The following is a 19,390-nucleotide window of genomic DNA, read 5'->3' on the forward strand; positions in this document are numbered from 1 at the left end:
TTCTGAAAATACTAATATATTTAATTTTTTGGTGACATTGAAGACCTTGATATGACTTGAATGACAATGATGTTTCATATTTGACAATCCAATAAGAAAACGTCAATCGAGTTACTGATTTGCTACGGCTTGGAGGTGTATTTAATAAATAACAACAAAAAACAGTTACATTACAGTATAATTTTCGATTGGGTAAGTACTAAATCTAGTTGGCGTTATTTAAAATAAATTCGTAACACATAGAAATAAATTACAAACAGATAACAACAGCTAAACATTGACAACAAGTTATACAAAATTACGAATCCTATAAAAACGTAAGGTAAAGAAATGCTTAACATTTTTTTTAAACTAAACTTTATCGGCAAAAACCATTCAGATTCTTTTCAAAATACCTGATTACTCGTGTAAATAGTTTAAGTATTTTTTTTTAGTTGGAATTCCGTTTTATTTCTCTTATAATGTGTGTCGCCGATTCGATTCGTACTTGGCGATTCTTAATATTCTCATTCTGTGTAGGGCTGCGGTCCTGAGCGGTCATCGACGATGTTGTTAATACCGATATTTTGCGTTATCCTCGGCTCGGCCGTCGGTCACATTGATAAAGGTAAAGAAATAATATTTATTTATAATATTCTCACCATCCTTATCACTGTTTGTGTGTAAATAAGTTTTAATTAACATTTATTAGCAGGACAATGTTTTTAATTAGTTAATATGTATGTGTTCAAGTTGTATGTAGGTAATGTTGCAGATTTAACATTATTACTCTGTGGCTAGTTTTTGTATTACCTACTTTGAGTTATTTTTTTTAAATCCAGCTACCTACATTTTTTTTATAACAGATTATACATGAAATTATGGACTCTATATACTTACTTTTTCACAGTTTGTAAGCACTGTTTGTGTTAAATTATGGTAAACCATTTAATGATTTATCTTATTTCGAGTAGTTTCAGAATATTGTTGTGATAAACATCAGATAATTTCATACCTTTTAATACCCAAGTGGGTAGGTAGAGATGCACTTGTAGGTACAATGTAACACCCACTTTTCAACAGTTATGTTAAATGACCTATGGAATATAGGTAGAAATTTATGACCACTACCAATAGCTCAAATATTTAATAAGCTCAAATTACTTTAATTATAATAAACAATATAAAAATAAATCTACATCTATACTTACTGATTATACATTTATACAGTCATATAAAGAGGAAGAGTTTATTTGTTTGTTTGAACGCCCTAGACTCTGGAACTATTGGTCCGATTTTAATAATTCTTTTGTGTTGAATAGTGCAATTAGCAAGGAAGGTCATAGGCTATTAAACATCACAATACAATCAATATTATCTGAGCAGGAAGGGTGAAACAGCAGGGGAATAGTTAGTGCTAGTCTCACATAAATGGAATGACCGAGATTGTTTGTACATGCTTATCACAAATTGAGTTCAATAGCAAAACAAAAGACTGATATGGATTGAAACAAAATAATATTAAATGTAATAACAGACTAAACAACTTTCAAACTTTGATAAAATAAATTAAATTTATAGCAAGCATTAGGTATAAATAAATGATTAGTAGAATTCGTTTTTAGGGCAAAACAAATGTCGCACTCTAATTCCTTAATAGTATTATTTATTTATTTAATCTTTAATGTACACAATACAATTGAATAGTGGTACATAAGTATTATATTATTGACTTGAACATACATACATAACTTCACACCAATCTCGCATAAGGGTTAGGCAGAGACTGTGGAATGGCAATTGCTACAAATCTTACATACTTCTTTCGCTTCATTAACAGTCATCAGTCTTTTCATGCATGCTCGTTGGTTAAGGGTACTTTTAATTTGGCCCTTCTTCAATATATTGCTTATTGGCTTTGAACATTGTAATAAAATGCTATCTCCTGTTATAGATGCTCCGCCTCAATGGAATCCGGTGTACACAGTGAAGGGAACGCTGAACATCCCTTATGCTGAACTTAAAGAACCTTTCTACACTTGGTGAGTTACTTTGTAATATTTTTTTATGTATATGTTGTCCCAGAAATAACAATTTGTAGATCACAAAAGAAGTTGTTCTGTGTGACCGTTTCACAGTAATTAAAGTTTGATACGGAGTCTGGAGGTGGTTGTGTGTGATGCTGAAGGCAGTGGGGATAGGGGATCAAGGGGGTTTAACATGTGTTGTTACGCGCCATCGAATAGATTTATATCCTGCATATCTACACTGTAAAGATACAGAGCCACTAGCGTTTCCTTTACAACAAAATACTCTCATTTTAAAGTTAATTAAATTGCCTTTCATACGACATACGTTACCAATTAATAAAATACTTGTATCAGAATATATTTATTAAAAAATGAAAAAGAAGAATTCGTTTGTTTGCTCCTAATTGTAATAAAACAGGAACTTGATTAATAGTCATAATACTTGCATAGCTATAATTTTGCATATTCATCAATGTGCAATTGTTTGTGCATAATTATGATTTTGCACATTCATCTAATAGTAATTCGTTTACTAATAATATAATGCAACTCAAGAGTTTCAAATATCCTTGATTTTGTATTGTGTACGTGTTCTTTCGTTTATGATTTCAATAAAACGTTTACATACCTACTGGAACCTTTTGCCAGTTATGTTAACTATTTGTATCACACGGGAAACAAACTCTAAATACTTATGCTTATGTATAGAACTTAATTTTCTCCATCTTTATTTTTTGTACCTACGTACTTATCTTTGCTAGATATCAAAACAGTTGACAAAAATTATACCTAAATAGCTGACCCGGCAAACTTTGTGCCGCTTCTAACATCTTTTTCTCACCTTTTAAATCTTCCCTGAACTTCCACAAATAATTCAAGACCAACATGAGAATATGACCAAAGCGCTCCAGTCGTTTTCGAGTTTATTTACTAACGAACAGCAATGATAGCAACAATAATAAACATTTATTTATTTAAAGTAAAATGGTATAACATAACAGTCTTTACACCCAAGCGTTTTTACCGGGGCTCCGGGTCAAATTTTACCGGGGCTCCGGGTCGAATTTTACCGGGGCTTCGGGTCGAATTTTACCGGGGCTCCGGGTCGAATTTTACCGGGGCTCCGGGTCGAATTTTACCGGGGCTCCGGGTCAAATTTTACCGGGGCTCCGGGTCGAATTTTACCGGGGCTCCGGGTCGAATTTTACCGGGGCTCCGGGTCGAATTTTACCGGGGCTCCGGGTCGAATTTCAGGAGAAGGAACGGGGTGGTTTTTAGTCAGTAAGAGTCTGACACTCCCTTTCACCTTGCTCAAGGCGGGAGAAGTCATTGGATGATTTTCACCCCTCAAAAAAAAAAAAAAACACCAAAGCTTTATACATTTCATATTATTATACTAAATTAAATTCGACTAAAAATAATAAAACCATAAAATACAAATAAAATGAATACAAAAACAACATCCAACAAAACATATTTTTTTTAAGTGTTTTCACGAGGTATCTGTTTCTGAGAAATTGTTAACAAAAACAAGCCAGCTTAGCTCTGCGCACACATAATAATACATGTAGGTAAGTAGTAGCCTACTTAATGTTCTGTTGTCAGTCATGATTCTAAGAATAACATTATATGTATACCTAACATCTGTGGTTCTATAGCGGTTGGGCAATAATACCTGCATACAGTCTAGTTTTGAAAAGCTGGCTAACTTATAATAAGGAAACTTTGATTTTCCTGCTCATTGTAATAATATTATGTTGGTTACAATGTAATTAATTATTTGTTTGTAATAAAATTGTAGGTATAGTGTCTTATTTTAAGAATAGTTAGTCGCGCGCTGATGCTTTTCCTCTGCACGGCTCCTATTGGTCATAGCGCGATGTTTTATTGCCTATAACTTTCCTCGATAAATGCCCTATCTAATTCAAACAGAATCATTGAAATCGGTCCTGTAGTTCCGGAGATTAGCGTGTTCAAACAAACAAACGAACAAACTCTTCAGCTTACATTAGTGTGTTATGTGTACATAACAACATATTACTTACTTATTAATAAAAGGTTTCAATTTCAGAGACGGACACAGCAATTAGTATTAAAGATATTCGGGATTTTTTTTTCTTTGGCACGAAGTTTGGAATTGTATTCAGAGGGCTCAGTAGGAGTGGAAGCAAAGACGTCATTTCTGCGTATCAAACGTACCTAGAAGTGACGTCACACGATATTTCAAATCAACATATCTTCGAAAGTATTTGTTTCCGTAAGAAAATAAAAAATACGTGTTTAATAATCTACAAAACGGACATTAAAATAAAAATTAGTCATCTATGTACCCTATTCTCTTAACAATGAAAATAATTAAGTTAAGTTTGTTTACCAAAACTAAAATTAAGCCTACATCAATAGCTAAGTTTGGTGTTAACATTCTTCGTCGGTGCTTCACCTATGACCTAGTGAACCTTACGACCTAGAAAATATACCTAGTCTAGATCTATCTGTGTACATCTGTGAATCATTATTCTAAACAATGCTTCCAACAGCTGTGTCAATGATATAAGTGTTGTTTTAATTTAAAAGTAATGTGACAATATCATTTGAATAACGTACTCATAATGAGATATAAGTAGGTATGTTATTTTTTATGGTATAAGCCGGTAAACGAGCAGACGGATCACTTGATGGTCAGTAATGGCTACCGCCCATGAGCACATGAACCACCAGAGGCGTTACAAGTGTGTTGACGGCCTTTTGGGGGTTGGGAATTTATGGGTTGTTGGGGATTGGGATGGGGGTAGGGCCTCCGGAAACTTCACTCACACAACGCAAGCGTTGATTTCACATCGGTTTTATATGAGGCCGTGGTATTACTTCGGTCGAGTCGGCCCATTCGTACCGAAGGCTCTCCCACACTTAAATGAAAAATCATAAACCATACAACTAATGATAAATGATATTTATTTCTGTAAATAGGTCATAAAATAACACTTTTACACGTCAATATTTCAAATAGCTAGATGAGGCCGGCATTTCCTATCTGACTACTCTGAGAAGAAATGCCGAAACAAACTCAGAGGTCATAGTCTCTTTTAAAGTCCAGACAATGAAATAGAAGATAATGTGACAGAACCGTGCAAGTTGGTTCTGTAGTGGTCTTTAGAGAAAAGAACTACAACAGTATGAGCGGATAACTAATATAAAAAATCGATCATAAGTTGAGATCGTTGATTTATTTCGGCTGTAAATCGATCATGAACAATATTGATTTATTTCGACAGTAAATCAAAATCAAGCATATAGTCCGAATATAGATGCGCCAGCGCCTACACTTGTCCAGCAAACAATGTATTGTCAGTAGGAACACGTCATAGCTTACAAACAAACTAACTGTATCGCGCGGTTTGTTATGGTTGTCCGTCACCTGGGCGATGACTGGCATTATGTAATGTATGCCATGTAATGTGGATTACTAACGTTGTGGTATTATGTCAGGCAGTTACCTATATTAAAGATGAGCATTAGAGCTACGTATCTAAACTGTCAATTAAATAAAAGTGACTTAGCATGAGACAGCACCTGTATCTACCTTGTTGCATTGTGTTTCATTGTATAAGTGAGGTCGCCGGTGGCCCAATTACTCCCTTCTCAATCTCTCAGTCCCAACCCGGATTCCTCAACAACCCTTAAATTCCTAACCCCAAAAAGGCCGGTAACGCACTTTTAACCCCTCTGATGTTTCGGGTGTCCATAAGGTGTCCATAAGTGTAGTTGTTTACCATCAGATGATTCGTCTGCTCGTTTACCGGCTTATACAAAAAAATCTTGTCTATAAAATTCAACTGTTACTTCTCTAAGATTTCAATACAATATCGTGTTTGAATGTAGGTAAAGTAACAATTGAGCGCAAGCGCATTATACAGACGATAATATGATTCATATAAAGTATTCTGTGCTAGTATAGAATTAGGCTATAAGTTGTTTTTATGTAATGTAACGAACGGTGTCAGACACGCGAACGTTTCTTGTAAGGTCATTGTACGTGTTGAATGTGAAATATTTTGTTCCTAAGTAACAGGTATGAGTTCAGCTGATTCAAGAATCCGTTTCATCATCATATCCACAAAACGTCAACTAAAAGACATAACTGTGTCTCCTATGGTGTTGTGGGTGTCCTTGGGCGGCACTGATCGCTTATCATCAGGTGACTCGCATGCTCGTTTGCCACCTAATCCATAAAAAAATAGGGTTCTCCCAATAACTTCCGCGTTGGCCTGAGAGCATACAAACTATGTAGTATATTTTTATAATAATTATCGTGAGATAAACTAAATTAACTAACCAGGCTAGGCTCTACCAATCTATTAGGAAGCGCGTTGTCGCCGAGTTTGGGCACGCTGCTCATGTTGAAGAGTCTCTCTGTGACTCGAAACTTGTAGAGCTTTTCTCCATAAATTTTAGTTGAGTAAACCGTGATTTTAGTTAATCTACTATATATGTTTATACAGTGAAACCTCGTTAAGTGAGACATCAAGGGACCTTCAAACTGGTATCACTTATAGAGGTATTCCACTAACCCAGTGTCTCAGATAACCAGGTATAAATGCACATTTGTCTCATTTACAGAGGGTTCCATTAATGGAGGTGAACATACGGGTTATTTTACATAAAGATGTGTGATTCTAAAATAAAACAATGTGTTATGTGCACATTATAAATGAATAAGAATAAGTAAATCAACAAACAAAACCATGTTGTCTCAGTTACTGAGGTTTATGCATTAAAATTCACGTGCTGTCTCAGTTATAGAGGTAACTAAGATGATAAATCGAAAGAACGAATCCCAGATATAGAGGGTTGTTTGTCCCACTAATAGAGGTAATTCAGTGCCAATGGGTAGGGACCTCAGTATGAGTTCCAGTTGTGGAGGTTTCTCACTTATCCAGGTCCCACTTAACCAAGTTTCACTGTAGAACTAGCATAATGTTGAACAACTGGATAATCAATCGAGGAAAACTCATTGCTCCGATTTGCGTTCATTTTAATAGTTTGTAATTTTTACCTCCCTAAATGTTTGCGGAAATTATTACATTACTTAGTAACATTACGTTTGATGTGACTGAAAACTGATTTTAATTTTTTTTTCTAAAACTACTAGAATACTTAATTACTTAATAACAAACAAACTAGTGTCTAAAACTAATACATAACCTCACACCTATCTCCTTAGGAGTAGGCAGAGACTGTGGAATGCCAATTGCTATATATCTTACATACCTCTTTTTCTTCATCAAGAGTCATCAGTCTTTTCATGCATGCTCGTCAATGACTAAGTTATCGAGTTACCATTTCAATTCTGAGGTCATTGACTTCTAAACAAAAAATGTGGATTTCTCTGTCTGAGAATTCTAACGAGGCACACTATAGGTACGTGAGGAGACTCATAGTCCAGCGGTTGAATGTCACCTACTTTTCATGTTGTTGTTATAAGATATGATAGGGTAGATGACTAATTTTTATTTTAATGTCCGTTTTTTGGATTATTCTAAAACATTAGACACGTATAAAATACTTTCAACAATACAATGATTTGAAATATCGCGTGACGTCACTTCTACGTACGTTTTATACGTAGAAATGACGTATTTGCTCTCACTATTAAACTTTGATTCGTTTTTATCTAAGTACCTATTGCTATCTTATAATATGAAAAAATAAAAAAAAACAAGTGTCAAATATTTTTTCGTTACCTAGCTGACGGACTAAATCGATTTTAACCCCGTCATCATCCCTATTGTTAAATAATACGTATACTACATTGTTTCAATATATGTATATCTATAGAATAAGAATATTACCTGAAATTCCCAAAGTATCAGGAGAAAACAAGACTTTATATACATGTTAGAAGTCGCAAAAATAACTAGTAAAAACCTGTACTGACCATGTAAATCTACATTGCGTGATAATATGACCGCGTATCGGCCCGACCTTTAGATAAAGTTCAAACGACACACTTTATCTCTACCCTTTGTTGGCGCAGCTCTATTTACGTGCCAAATAGATTAATGAGATCAAATCAAAGAAAACAAGAGTTATTTTATGTTATAGAGGGAGTTCAAGTGAAAGTTGGTTCAGTTTGACTTTATAGGAACAGTAAATCTAAGTTCTCTCTCATATTTATCTGGAGGTATGAAATAATTGATATATTGATCGGACTGTACGGTTGGCGCGGTGGGTAATTGGCTGCCGTGCAACGTGTAGCGGGTTCGATTCCCGCATCGAGCAACTCTTTGTGTGATCCACAAATTGTTATTTCGTGTCTGGGTGTCATGTGTATGTGAACTTGTATGTTTGTAAACGCACCCACGACACAGGAGAAAATCCTGGAGTGGGACAACGATTTATAAAAAAAGCATTTAAACCTCAATACAAAGTTAGAATTCATTATAGAGCTGTTTTACTGATTTTGGTTTACAGGAGTTACAGTAAATAATAATCATAATAAGCCGGCTGATGTCCCATTACATTTAGTTTAGATTAAAATAAAATTGTTCAACGGGCCTCTGCGTGTTGGCTTCGGCTCCTCGTACATACCTCCTCGTACTCCTTTCAAAGGTCCGGGACCCTGTGGTCCCTTGCAAGGAAAGGACAATCCTAATAATTATGTAGTAGGCTCTTTTCATTCATCGAAACTTCTTTACTAATGAAACATATCTTTGTTCGTCAGGTTCGACAGCCAAGCGGGCAAGTCCAGAATCGACTACTATGGCGGTATGGTCAAGACGTACCAGCTTTCGGCAACTGTGTTCAAACCCTACGGTACTTCTATCAAGGTGAGTGTAAAGTAGCATAGCAACCATGGGAGTAGATCTAACTTGTAATGTATGCAATACAGGATTGAGGTACAAGTCTATATTTTAGGAACAAGACAGAAAGTACAAGAGACATAGCTAATTTATACAATTTGACCAGAGACAAACCTATTGACCAATGTCACCCTACAAAATGTCTATGGTTTGTAATAATTAAACTAATCATAGAATTTATTCACAAGGTGAAACAAAACGCAAACATTGTTTTACGCTGGTTTTTTGAGAGAGATTGTGGTATCACTCTACTTGCTCCGTGAATCTTTAGGTCCTTTCCAATGTGATGTTTACTAAGCCAATTTCCCTCTTCTTCTGCAGATCGCGCCAGTCACCACGGAGGAGGTGCTCAACCAGGACACATGTCTGCAAGTCAACGGCAGCAGCGACAACAGCATCGCTGTCCAAACCGTGCTGCCTGATATGACAGACTTCAAATATATTGGTAAGTTTTTACAAACATATTATTTTTAAGTAGTTTTTTTAAGCCTTTCACTACCAACGAGAAAATATTAAAGGCTATTCCTCCACTAGTATCGGTCAGCGTTGTTTGACATGGCCTCTAATGTGTTAAGCAGTTTTGGAGGATGTTGCCATACACCGACAACAAATCTGGACTGTTATCGTTGGGAATTCGTAAATTTAATGTTACTTGATCTGAGCTAGCGGATTACCGGGGCTCCGGCTCGAAGCAGGAGTAGAACGGAGTGGTTTTTAGTCAGTCAATCAAAATTCTGATACTCTCTTGCCTCACCAAACGGGAACGGGGTGGTGTTTAGTCAGTAAAATGCTAACACTCTCTCTCGCCTTACACAAGGCGGTAGAAGACATTGGATGATTATTTCTCATTATAAATTAAAATAATGTGTCACTCAATTTTGACTATTTTGCTAAAAGTTACTATGCTATACAAGAACTATGCGTTATTATACATTCCATTTTTTTTATTAGATAGGATTTAGACAATTTCAGAAATCTACAAACTCAATAATACCTATTTAGCAATACTATAAATTACTTTTCGCTAGATAAGATTCCTGAAACAGCAGAGTTTAGAATCAAACCTATACAGGCTATACCTAGCATATGACAATAGGCATTGTTATAGTCGTTGCCTAATTTAGGCATTAGTCATTATAACTATCATGTAACGACACGTAACATGGTAACTGTTGAATATTGGCTGTCATATTGACTGTGCATCAATCATTGTCAACAGCTATTGCGTTTGGCTTCCACCAATCGTATTCGTTGGTACACATAGCTTAGCACTGGTAGAAACTGACTTAACTAAGCTATGTTTTTCTATGGAAAGATGCGTGCTATGGATGCTTGTTACGCATGAATGCCATAGATGGCTTACCATCAGATGGGATTGTAGTCAAGCATTAGCTTTTGTCGAATAAAAAAAAAAAGAATACTATTAATACATTTCGTACACGAGCTGCGCATCTTCCTCCCACAGTTACATAGCTTAGTATCAGTGGAAACAGTCACATAGTTTCACAGCTTAGCTATTACATCTTCGTATTATAGCTACATAGAACATATCTGGTAGAAAAGCACCATAAGACTACACGTTTGCGCGTTGCCTCGCAATGTGTAGCTGGTTAGAATCCCGCACGGGGCAACTGTGTGATCCGCAAATTGTTGTTTCGGGTCTAGGTTTCATGTAATTTATGAACTTGAACGTTTGTAAACGCAATCACGACACAGGAGGGAATCCTAGTGTTGGCCAACATTAAAAAAAGAAGAAATAAAAGCCTATGTTATGTATTGTTTCAGGCACAGAAAATATGCAAGACTCGGAGACGGCGAAGTGGCAATTCGTGCAGGTGATTGGGCAGAAGCTGAACAAGTACACCATGTGGGTGAAGTACAAGAAGTCGCTGAAGGAACGCGGCGTGTCTGTGCCTATCCCCGTCAGGTAAATATGTCTACTATTTGTTTTAGCCCGCCACCTTGCCCGCATGAGTAGTAAATGGGAAATTGAGCCGGCTTCATCAATTTTTTTTATGGTATAAGCCGGTAAACGAGCCGACGGATCATCTGATGGTAAGCAATCGCAGCCGCCCATGGACACTTGAAATACCAGAGGCGTTACAAGTGTGATGCCGGCTTTTTGGGGGTTAGGAATTTAAGGGTTGTTGGGGAATCGGGGATTGGGAAAGGGGAATTGGTTCTCCGGTAACCTCACTCACACAAGGAAACACAACGCAAGTGTTGTTTCACGTCGGTTTTCTGTGTAGGCCGTGGTATCACTCCGCCAATGCCAATAAACTAACCAATCAGAGCGCCGAACGCGCTCTCGATTCGATCTCGTTAAACGTAAAACAAACTCGTACTAAGGGTATTGATTGGTCGGCTCGAATAAGCCAACCAATCAGATCCTAAACATTAAGTTAACGCGTACTAAGGGTACTGTTTCTTTATTTGCAAATGTCTTTTCTCCCCAGGTACGAGATGAAAGGGTACAACTCCCTGCTCGGCTCCCACTACGACCACTACTACATTGACTATGTGGACTATGATGTAGAGGACATTGACCCCAACGTGTTCGTCGTTGATCCCTGTAAGTACGATAAATTAGACGTCTATGTATTTTTAAATAATAACTCCGAAACGCAATGGTACTGTAATTTGCAACAATAATGTGTAAATCATTTGGTCTCTTTGAATTAGTATATCCATAGTGCAAATTTTGGGACATCGAGTTAGTTTTTATTTTACATTGATATTCTATCGCCCGAATACTGAAACGCTACTCAATTTTAAGTTGTACTTTAATATCGTGCTATCTCTGTCATTTATAAAGAATTTGTAGAGACAGAACTATTGTTGAGAGCGTCTTAAAATTGAGTGGCGTTTGAGGATTTGGACGTACGTAACATAAAAAAATATTTCGATATTTTGTCTGATTTAAACAATATATCAAATCCTTAGATTAACCACTTGTCTATCGATATATGAGACACAATAGACAACACATTTCGGCTCCCGTAGATCTGCGTTCCGCCATATAACGGGTTAAAATTAAATACAATAAAATAAATACAATCTCAAAATCTCAACTAAAAGCAAATTATTCTTCTCCCAGCGATGAAATGCTCGTCGTTCCCCGGTCCGGGAGTCCGCCACTACGCTACCTTCAACCCGATGATGGAGTTCGTTCACCCCGCCAAGGACGCACATGTTATCAGCGAGTTTGACAGGTAACATACTACATTATTGTTAACTAGCGATCCGCCCCAGCTTCGCATGGGTGCAATGTTGAAATATTATGCATGTAACTCATGTGTTGAACGTCAAAGCAGTAATTACAATATAAAAAAATAAAAATAAAAACTGTACATATAAACCTTCTTCTTAAATCAGTCTATCTATTAAAAGAAACCGTAACAAAATCCGTTGCGTAGTTTTAAAGATGTAAGCAAACCAAGGGGACAGAGAAAGCGACTTTGTTTTATACTACGTAGTGATTATCAAGGTGTTGGTCTTGATCCAAAACCCTCGGGCTTAGAATGATTTTTGACATTTAGTTCTGTTGAGTATTCGTCAAAAATATAAAGCGATATAAATATTAAGCGCTTTTGTCATTGATCAAAAGTCGGTGGTCATTGTAGTTTATTGCGTTAACTTCGGCCATTAAACAAAATTGCTGTCAAAGTCAAAACGTCAAAATTATTTATTTCAAATAGACCGAGACTTTTGGAGGCACTTTTGAACGTCAAAGCAAATATTATAATATAAAAAAAAACAAAATGTCTGTCTGTCGATCAGTCCTCTAGTGAAGCTATTTGCTCGTTCCAAAGTGTAGATTCCTATGGAGAAGAACGAGCAAGAAACTCCATAGGTTACTCTTTTTCAATCAGGTTCACAATACAATATGGTTTAATTAAAATGTATGATGTTACAGGTTCAAGACCAAGCACGGCAAACAGTACGCCAGCGACGTGGAACATGAGAAGAGGCTGAATATCTTCAGGCAGAACCTCAGGTATGTGGTTGTTCCTATTATCTGGCAAATGTTGTGACAGACGATTATTAACACAATATCAGCCCGCTTAATAGGTTTATTTACTAGATTACTGCTTATGCGCAAACTCTTGGTCATTGCGCGAGCCGTTGATGGTCGTTGCGCAATTGGATGGTCATGGCGCATGCTCTTGTTGGTCATTGCGCAAGCTCTTGATGGTCATTGCGCAAGCTCTTGATGGTCATTGCGCAAGCTCTTGATGGTCATTGCGCAAGCTCTTGATTGTCATAGCGCAAGCTTTTTATGGTCATAGCGCATAGGTAAATTCTTATCGCTAACTTTTAACACAAACACACATTGGTGTTCTGCTAGGACACAGCATTTTACAGTGTTAATTAGATATTATATATTTAGTTGTAACAGTTAAATATACGTCCCCAGACTGATATTCTCGCACAACCGTGCGCGTCGTTCGTTCACGATGGCGGTGAACCACCTCGCCGACCGCACCGACACTGAGCTCGCCGCGCTGCGCGGGCGCAGGTACTCCGGACCCAACCACGGTACGGTATAATTTACATTACTCACTTTTACATACACTAATATAATAAATAAAGCTTATAAGTTTGTTTGTTTGAACGCGTTAATCTTCAGAACGATGGACCCAATTAGAATTATTCTTATTGTGTTGGATAGTGCATTTATCAAGGTAGGCTATAAAACATCCAGGAGCTGAGTAGAGCGGGTGATACCGCGCGAGAGTAGCTACTGTATAGACATAAATCAACAAATTAAGATGAATAATCGTATCGTTAAAATATATTATTGGTATATTTCATATTGAGGGAGGTTGGTGGTTACTATGATTTATGGGCTGGCTCAAGTATTATTTATAATGGATCTTCTTGGCTCCCGATTCATCGGTTTTACTGACAAGTCGACATATAATTTTATATATTTTTCAATCAATATGTAATATGTATATCTGTGTGTAGGTCTCATGTTCCCGTACAGCCAATCTCTAGTAGAGGAGGAGTCGGACAAGTTGCCCAGTGAACACGACTGGAGACTGTTCGGCGCTGTCACTCCGGTTAAAGGTAAATATATATTATTTTTAAACTTCGCCCCACCTTATGATTTTACCCTGTGTCGTGGGTGCGTTTACAAACATACAATTTCATATACATATGACACTCAGACCCGAAACAACAATTTGTGGATCACACAAAGAGTTGTTCCGTGCGAGTATCAAACCCGCTTCATGTTGCACGGCAGCCGGTTGGCCAGCCGCGTCAACCGTGCAGTCAACATACAAACAATAGTACTATCATAGATTAAATAAATATTTTCAAAGTTTATTAGATTCTGACGAAATGTTGCTACGTCTGTCGTCTGTGTGTGTGTCATTAGATATTAAACTACAGTGACTTGCGCATGACTACCCATGCTATATTGGCGCCATCTGGGTGCTAACTAACAATACAAACAAATACAATTTCAATCTAATAAACATTAAATACAATGACAAAACTATATAACCTTAATCTTAGGTATTAAAATAAGATTCAAGAGAACAAACGATAGACCATCATATTCGGCGAGTCCTCCCCCGATTCTGGACAAAGATGTCTTCTCACCTGGCTATTAATCACACAAACATTATAATTAGAAATGATATGTGTATGTTTTCTGTAGTTTCTTAATCATATGTTTATGTGGACAGACCAGTCAGTATGCGGGTCGTGTTGGTCGTTCGGTACGACGGGCGCGGTGGAGGGCGCGCTGTTCCTCAGCAACGGAGGGAAGCTGGAGAGGCTCTCGCAGCAGGCACTCGTCGACTGCTCCTGGGGGTAAGCAGAGCTCTAGCTTCTACATACTATAAGTGTTATTAAAAAAGCCATTCTCTTGGGATATTTGTCAAAATTATAAGAATTTTGTTTGTTATTTAATTTTTTGTTTGAATTTCCACAACAAATACGTTAACGTCACGCCTTTTATCCCCGAAGATTTAGGCAGAGGTGCACCCACTTTCTAACATTTGTGTTATAACTTATAAGTCCCATATAATAGGGGGTGAGCCTATTGCCATATATTGAGCACAATTCCAAAATCCGTGCTACTACTGAGAAATTTTCGAAAAACCAAAATAAGCCCAGCAGTACTTTGCCCGACCCGGGAATCGAACCCGAGACCCCTTGTCCGGCAGTCGCACTTGTGACCACACGACCAACGAGGCAGTCAAAGTAGAAAGCCCGCCAGGCATGATCACCTCGCCTTGTCGGAGGATCCTCCTTTTCTTAGGGAACTTTACTCTCCCTAAAGACTACCACATTTTCGTAATCTAAAAAAATGCAGACGAATTGGTATTTGGTTTTACCATGATTTTAGTAGATATTTTAAAGTCTGTGTTTTTGCCTTATAGCTTCGGAAACAACGGCTGTGACGGCGGCGAGGACTTCAGAGCGTACCAATGGATCATGAAACACGGCCTGCCTACTGAGGAGTCCTATGGAGACTATCTTGGACAGGTAGGTTCCTCTTACGTACATAATCGTCACGCTTGTCTCTTATCGGGATAGGCAGAGATAATGGAAGGTTAAATGCGCAGACTAGATGTTACTTGAAGAATGTTTGAAAGACTGAAAGTCAAATAGTAGTTTGTTCGACACAGGAATAGAACGTTTTGTTTGGCAGTTAACCCTATAGTGCAGTGTTCCTACATTGTGTTACTATTGTTTATAGTTACTGTGTTATAGTGTTACTACTGTTGTGTACATATGGCACGCATAGATTTTTTTTTTGTATTTTTCCTAGAAATAGTATTACTTATTAGCACATATTTATATTTATTTAGAGGTTAAAAAATCGTGCGCTGTAGGGTCAACGATAGCCTGTTTGTTGCGTTGAGTCTTTTCCTTATTTTTTTTATTTATATTTTCGTCTATAATTATTAATATTTATTGCAGGATGGCTACTGTCACCTGGACAACGTCAGCATCGCCACCAAGATCAAGGGATGGGTGAATGTCACCAGTAATGATGAGAAGGCTCTCAGGGTAAGTGATCAATGATGAGGAGGAATTTAGGTTACTATATGAAATTTTGATATTTTATAAATAACAACAATACATCGCATACTCGAGCTGCGTATCTTTCTCGCACAGCTACATAACTTAGTATCAGTGGAAACGGTCAGATAGTGTCACAGCTTAGCTATTACATCATCGTAGCATAGTTACCTAAAAGTACTCTAACGCATCTGTAATTCCTTTCGTGTTTCAAATGAGTAATGTGCAAGTCGGGAACCCTAATATTTTTTTTATCAGAATCGAACTAAGAACCTCTTGCTAGGGACTTTACCAAAGAGACAGTTAGTTCACAACTGTTTTGTTATTATTATAATATTTATTATTTACTAAGTATCTCTTCTTTTGCAGCTGGCAATCTTCAAGCACGGTCCCATTTCCGTGGCTATTGATGCGGCACACAAATCGTTCAGCTTTTACTCCAACGGCGTTTACTACGAGCCAGCGTGGTGAGTTATATTTTTTTATTTTATATATCAAAGACAAAGAATTAGTTTTATTTCTGGTGATAAAATAGTAAACGCAAAAAGCTGCTTCTACTTCATTAAAAAGTATTAAAAAATTTCATCATTATCAAATAATTAAACATAATATATTATCTCTGGAAACGGTCACATAGTTTTACAGTTTAGCTATTACATCTTAGCATAGCTACTTAGCACATACCTAGTGGAAAAGTACCCTTAAACTACACTTTTTCTCACTGTCTCGCATCGTGTAGCTGGTTCTATTCCCGCACGGAGCAACTCTGTGTGATCCACATAAACACATCACACTAAGGATTAGTTTGCAATTTTTATGTTTGCATACATATTCATGATATATCGAAAATATCCTAGTGTCAAGACAAAGCCTTTTTGATAAAAAATGTTTTATTTATCTATCTTGAAAGCCTTAGAAAAGGACCTTTCTTAACATATTTCTTATTCACAGCCACAACAAAATCGACGAGCTTGACCACGCAGTCCTCGCAGTAGGCTACGGTATCCTGAAAGGCCAGAAGTACTGGCTGGTCAAGAATTCCTGGTCCAACATGTGGGGTAACGATGGATACGTACTCATGTCCACTAAGGACAACAATTGTGGGGTGCAGACCGCCCCTACTTACGTTTTAATATAGGGTAATACTAGGAGCCGGTCTTACCTTAACATGTTGAATTACCCTGTTTGAGATTTTTAAGACTTTGGTATTAATCATACCCTGTCTAGATTAATTTTATGATCAAATCTTGATCCCAAGTCTCTGGATTAATCGTGAGTTTTAGACAGAAATTGGGTAGTATCCTCGGTCAAAAATAAATTATTACAACATTTCAATAAAATAAAATATTCAAAAAAAAAATCACACTCTCATTCATAAATTTGATGAACTACTTAATTTTCGTTTTTTTCTAGAAATAAGTCTGCTATTTGACGTAAAAATCTAATGACGTCATAATAGAGTATTTCATACAAAGTTCATAGAAAATATCGGTTTTTGACGTTTCGAAAAAAGTATTGAATTTGACTAGTAGGAAACTAGCCTATTCTATAGAACTAATGTCAAAATCCAACTTTATCCAAAGATTTTAGATTTAGAATGGAAATTAATTCCGGTTAAGACCGTTGGACTGGGTAGGGTAAGACTTTCTGTAGGGTAAGACCGATTACATTAGATTAAGTTAATTATATTTCAGTTTCGAAGTTAATATTTAACAGTTATTTGTCAATTGCAATGTTACTATAATTGAGACATTACAAACGTGCGAACTGTTATAAGTCTTGTAACGCCTCTGGTGTTTCGGGTGTCCATGGGCGGCGGCGATTGCTTACCATCAAGTGATACGTCTGCTCGTTTACCGGCTTATACCATAAAAGAGTAATTTTTATCAGATCTCTCGCTCACACTTATGCAAGTTGTGAGGGATAGTTGCATTCTTTTGACGTAACAGTTCACTCGTTTGTAGTGGCCTAAAAATAACTAAAGTTAAAGTTGTTACTAGTAATAATTAAATAAAATTAATACCTTTTTTATATGTATATTCAGTGTAACATTGAATTCAAATTTCTAATTGCAATATTATAATATTAGAAGCAAGATATGTATTGAGGTGTTGAGAATAGCTAATATATTTTTATAATTATAATATAACAAATAATTAATTCTAATAACAATGCTTCATGAATCTAATGGAATCTCTTATTGTTTAATAAGAGGTTTGTCCTGAATTTAATTATTTAATAATGTTCATTAATATCAAATCTTTAACATTTTTTTTAATGTGATTTATTACATAAATAATGTATTTTTGAAACTCCTACAAAATAATGTTTAATAACAGTTGTAATATATTTTTCTCGCAATAAGATTTTATTCATAAATATATTCATGTTATCTGTTATAAAGTTAATGTTCGTTGCCGGTCAAGGATTCTATGATTAACTCGAATAAATATTATTTTATAATCGACTCTCGTTAATTCAAACAGTTTATTTATTTATTTAGTTATCACGAGGTTTCTAGAAAACCTCTTTATTTTTCGAACTAAATCAATATATTTTTGTACACTTGGTAATTTGAATTAAAAAATCAAATCCACATAACCAAACACACTTAATTTTGAGGTAAATTTTAATTTCGGACCATTTATTTGTCAATTTCTAACATTCGGCAATTCAAAATATTTTTATAGTAAAACAGTTTCGAATTAACGAGAGTCGACTGTATATAAAAATAATTATATAGCAATATAGACAAAATAAATACATATCCAAATATCTGAAATATCTTAAAGTTTCGACCTCAACTTTTGAACCAAAATATTAATCTATCAAAAATATGTTTTTATATCTAAATGCAATATTATAATACATATTATATGTTTTTCCATAAATATGCAGGTACAAAAAGATAGATTTATTATTTAATTACTATTTCTATTATTTTTATTCTAAAACAGATTAAATAATTGCTTTGAGTGTTGCCTTGTCTAAAAATTCTAAGTGAAATTGTCTATGTTTTTAAGTGAAAAGGATTCTCTTTATTTTGTAAGATTTATAAGAATTTTGTATCAGGCTGTGTTTGGCTTCGCTCTCTGATTATAAGAAATACATTTTTTTTAATAAAATATATTATTGTTTTAATACTATGATATCCTTCCTTATCATGCCTCCCTGGTTCTACAGATGAGGAATAGTCCAGTCAGTATTTACTATGCAGGTAAGAAAATATAGATTAGTTTAGTACAGAGACAGTAATCATTAAGTGTGGGAGAGCCATGCTTCGGCACGAATGGGCCGACTCGATCAGAGAAAACCGCCTCACAGAAAACCGACGTGAAACAACGTGTGGTCACCGGAGGCCCAATTACCCCTTCCCAATCTTCCCAATCCCTGATTTCCCAACAACCCTTAAATTCCTAACCCCAAAAAACCGCCAGTGCACATGTAACGCCTCTGGTAATCAGGGTGTCCATGGGC

The 19,390-nt window shown here is 36.2% G+C and overlaps 1 protein-coding gene across 1 annotated transcript; it reads left to right on the forward strand.

The window, feature by feature from the left end:
- Window positions 1-54: 54 nt before the first annotated feature.
- On the forward strand, window positions 55-19,038 carry LOC118277560 (digestive cysteine proteinase 2). The gene is made up of 16 exons (XM_050696190.1): window positions 55-192; window positions 520-607; window positions 1,934-2,021; window positions 8,731-8,836; window positions 9,191-9,314; window positions 10,655-10,796; window positions 11,326-11,441; window positions 11,967-12,081; window positions 12,786-12,866; window positions 13,287-13,408; window positions 13,841-13,942; window positions 14,569-14,695; window positions 15,268-15,373; window positions 15,812-15,901; window positions 16,283-16,380; window positions 16,865-19,038. Exons 2-16 carry the CDS (start codon window positions 547-549, stop codon window positions 17,049-17,051), a joined length of 1,665 nt encoding a protein of 554 aa, XP_050552147.1. The 5' UTR covers window positions 55-192; window positions 520-546; the 3' UTR covers window positions 17,052-19,038.
- Window positions 19,039-19,390: the final 352 nt, after the last annotated feature.

This window comes from Spodoptera frugiperda, chromosome 10 (genome assembly GCF_023101765.2).
Source record: "Spodoptera frugiperda isolate SF20-4 chromosome 10, AGI-APGP_CSIRO_Sfru_2.0, whole genome shotgun sequence".
NCBI classification, from domain to species: Eukaryota; Metazoa; Arthropoda; class Insecta; order Lepidoptera; family Noctuidae; genus Spodoptera; species Spodoptera frugiperda.

Excerpts from the sequence above, each read along its gene's own strand:
- LOC118277560 (XM_050696190.1), top strand. The coding sequence starts at position 547 with ATGTTGTTAATACCGATATTTTGCGTTATCCTCGGCTCGGCCGTCGGT. Across the intron at positions 2,022-8,730 it reads AAAGAACCTTTCTACACTTG|GTTCGACAGCCAAGCGGGCA; the intron begins GTGAGTTACTTT and ends TTTGTTCGTCAG. Across the intron at positions 15,374-15,811 it reads ATGGAGACTATCTTGGACAG|GATGGCTACTGTCACCTGGA; the intron begins GTAGGTTCCTCT and ends TATTTATTGCAG.